Source organism: Austrofundulus limnaeus, unplaced genomic scaffold, assembly GCF_001266775.1.
Source record: "Austrofundulus limnaeus strain Quisiro unplaced genomic scaffold, Austrofundulus_limnaeus-1.0 Scaffold30, whole genome shotgun sequence".
In the NCBI taxonomy this organism is placed as follows: domain Eukaryota; kingdom Metazoa; phylum Chordata; class Actinopteri; order Cyprinodontiformes; family Rivulidae; genus Austrofundulus; species Austrofundulus limnaeus.
In genome coordinates, this window is record NW_013952432.1 from 1,126,628 (window position 1) to 1,130,627 (window position 4,000).

Sequence of the window (4,000 nt, forward strand, 5' to 3'; positions counted from 1 at the left end):
AGACAGAAATGATAAATACAACCGCAAGAACCAAATCATTTCTTACTACTTGTAAATTGGTACAATATAAATAGTATTGCAAACAAAAAAAAATCTAAATCACACAAAAGAGAACAGATGGTAAGCAGAAAGTTCAAGAAGAGACAAGAATAAACACTGGACTCACATGATACATGGAGGTTTGGTCTCTGGGAGGTGAATCTCTCTGATTTGTCTGAAAAAGATAGTGGGAGGGGCTTTGACTGTGGTGGCTCCGCCTCTTGGCCCGCTTGGCTGTGTCATTGGAGCGTTTGCCCGGACGAGCTGTGTGGGAGGAGTAGTCTTCAGACCCCGTGCGGTCGTCCCTGCCGGACAGTCCCACATAACGCATCAGCGAGGTATCTGCGAGACAAATTAACAAAGCTTAAAATGCAGCCTACGTTCAGAACCAACTGSTGTTATTCTGACTCTTCATCAGAGCAAAACGTTGGAGTTTTCTGGATTCATTTAAGTATAAAAGGTCACATCATTGAAATGTGTTCATATTAGGACAAAGTTGTTTGAAAAATAAATAAATACAGATCATAACCTTTAATCAAAGCATCATTCCAGGGTTTATAAAGATTTCTGCTTTGATTGCTTTGAAATCTGCTTGATTTTTCTGCAGTTATCTCCAAGATTTTTTTTTTTTTTTGCTTTTTACTTTAAGCACCAAACAAAACCTTACCTTGAGGAAATTATCTGCTGCCATTTATGCCAGAGTTTTAAATTAAGATCATTTTACTGAATTTAAAAAATACAGTTACAGCATAGCTGTTTTGCTGAAACCTTGAAAATAATATGCACAATTGCATGCGATGTTTCGATATCTTGCACAATCTGTTAGCGCTCAGACTAATTAGGACTTGTAAATGATTGTCATCTACTAACATGTCAAAGTTTAGCACAATATTTATAAAATTCAAGGAGCTTTTTTCTGTTATTGAGAGATACATGGTGTTGGGGTCAGATTATAAATGAATATGCTGTTTTTGTTTGTAACWATTCAAATATACCCCACACCTATTATTATTTAATTTGTTGGTGTATGTTTAATCTAAAGAGTATACTTCAATGGTTCAATCTACATGGTTATTTTTTCATAGTACTAGTATTTATGAGATGACATTGAATGTGTGGGCTGGGTCAGGGACTACAGGTGGAAACTAGTACCCAGAGCTATAACCTGATACAGTGCATCTTTCCTTTCATGGCTAATGCATACTGTATATTGTCACTGTTTTTACAAATAAAAGTAACAAAAGAAAATAAAAGAATGCCCTAAGTGCATGTCGAGAAAATGATTTTCTACTGTGTTCCTGAACGTGACATTACTCCCACTCTTTCTGCAGCAAAAGCAGGGGGTGAGAGAGGAGCARATTTGAGTCTTGAGCTTCAAAAAATAAATAAATAAATAAAGCTTTTTGGACAAAGACAACTCCAGTCAACATCTGTGTGTTATAGCTGCATTGTATAATGCTAAGAATTACTCCTTGTCTAAATGCAAGTGAATGAAGTGTGTTCCCATTTGAAATTAAACAATTCAAACTTGTCCACGCAAACAATCAAAAGTTTCTGCATGGAAATATGGAGTGTAAAATGTCTCACAATGTGCACATACAGCAAGATTCAAGCACACATATTAACATTCAAGAGGACACGCAACATGTTTCAAGCGAACACAAGATTTGCACAAATCTGCTCGCCTATGAATTAGTTCTTTTTTAAAACTTTCACATGTGTAACGGGTGTTAGTCAGAAATTGATTTTTTTCCAAGTCTCAAAAGTCAAATTCAGAGATGAGAACGTCCGTGCAAATCTTGTTACGTGCGTGCTCATATGTTTTTGTGTGTACTAAAATTTTACTGCACACACTCACTTTAATCAATGAGACTCTACAATGACTGCAATTATAATGTGGCCATGCATTATTATATCATATTTTCAGTAATTCATGAAATATTTTGCTCATGGTACAAACAAGCAAAAAATAAATAGATAAAACACACACACACACAAACTGACAATTGCTTTCCCTTGAACATTGACAGTGGGGATTATTATAATAAAATAATTGGAAGTACCCTTTATGATCAAATTATAGGTCATTTATCACTTTTGGAAATATTACTTTAAATACTATATGAACTACAGTAGCTTATTACAATATTATATTATATTATATTATATTATATTATATTATATTATATTATATTATATTATATTATATTATGATATTAAGAATCCTTGAACACCTAGTTGAGCTGTAGAAAGATATTAGAAAGAAAGACTGCAGTCAGCACCTACAGAACAAATGAAGGTACACAAACTCCCTGCAGGCAGCAGCTCCACTTGACTCAAGACCTTTAGACTAAAGATGCATGACTTCTATTTTTAAAGGTTCCTTGCAGAGTTTTTAAGCTTTTTTTTTTGCTCCAACAAAGGGCAATAAATAAAAAGATGCACACCAACTGAGTYTGTATATAAAAATAAAGGCTTGGAATCTTTTGAAAATAAGGCATATTGCCCATCACCTATCATGCCAGTGTTTTGAACTAAGATTATCTTGTGATGGGAAGGTGTGAAGGTTTAACTATTTTTGTCAAACTTTGTGCAGGACATTATGGTCAATCTTGCAAAAATATGTTAATGTGCAAAGCATGTATTGAGCTCAGTTTCTGCCACATTTAATCAATATATTCAACAGTAAATAATAACAAAGTTGCAGCCATTTTTGTACAAGTACATTTACATGTTAAAATGTTGATTACAAAGAGCTCAAGTTATTAAGGCCTCAGGGCCCACTGTATGTTTTACTGTGTAAAACAGGGGCATCAAACTCATCTTCAACGAGGGCCACATGGGCATTATGGTGGCCCTCAAAGGGCCAGTTGTAATTAACTTTTGACGTTTTGTGTTTAACTTCTACTAAACATAAAAAGTTACATTCCTCGTCTCATTGTTATGACTGAGCACCACTGACGAGCAATACCTGAGCTCTAGATGGTATTTCCTGCACCAAATCAGTGTTTTAATACTGTATGTCCTCTTATAAACACTGAAAAGTACTATGTGTATAACAGACTAAAAGTGAAATAAACTATACAGAAATACTATTAAGAATACAACTGGGATAGTTTTACTGATCCATTGTGGCAAGTCTTGAATTCTGAACTRTRCCTCTTTCTGACAGGGYATGCATGATGGGAGATGTAGTTTATGGTCAGTGCTGGCCTRAAAGCAGCTTATTTTGAGACATTAATGCAGGGCCATTCAACTAAATTGCTTAGGGGACTACAGTTTATGATCCTTCACCTTTTAAAAGTGTTTAATTTGTTGCTTTGAATCCAAAATTAAAAGTTTACCATTGATATGAAAACTACTTAAGAAAACAAGGTAGAGCAAAGCATCTAAAACATTTCTACTCATAAAATAACAAATAATAATCTATTGAGTGACCAAGTCATTTGAAAGAAGCTGTGAGAAGTGACAATATATTAAAATTCTATATTAGGCATTGCTATCGAAACACTCACAGAACTTAAAGGTGTCACACTGTAACTTTTAAAAATATTTATTTATTTATTTAGTGACCAAGTCATTTGAAAGAAGCTGTGAGAAGTGACAATATATTAAAATTCTATATTAGGCATTGCTATCAAAACACTCACAGAACTTAAAGGTGTCACACTGTAACTTTTAAAAATATTTATTTATTTATTTACGTACATACTTATTTATAACCAGAATTCATATTGAACTGATTATTAATTGGGTCTAAAGCCTTTTGATGATAAACTGACATGGAGACCTCATATAAATCATTTAAGAACAAAAATAGCCAAATCCATTGCAGTATTGTACAAAGTAAAGGACTTATTCAATGATAAAGCTCTGTTTATGTTGTATAGCTCAATAATTGTTCCACACTTAATCTGCTGTGTTGATGTTTGGAGAAAAGCATGTAAAACAATTACAAATC

The 4,000-nt window shown here is 33.7% G+C and overlaps 1 protein-coding gene across 1 annotated transcript in view; it reads right to left on the minus strand.

Moving 5' to 3' along the window:
• cnksr2a (connector enhancer of kinase suppressor of Ras 2a) overlaps nucleotides 1-4,000 on the minus strand; it is a gene marked incomplete in the record, with an annotated part of 74,388 nt that overhangs the window by 22,431 nt on the left and 47,957 nt on the right. The window contains 1 exon segment of the mRNA XM_014005379.1: nucleotides 167-381. Coding sequence (XP_013860833.1) covers nucleotides 167-381 — 215 coding nt within the window.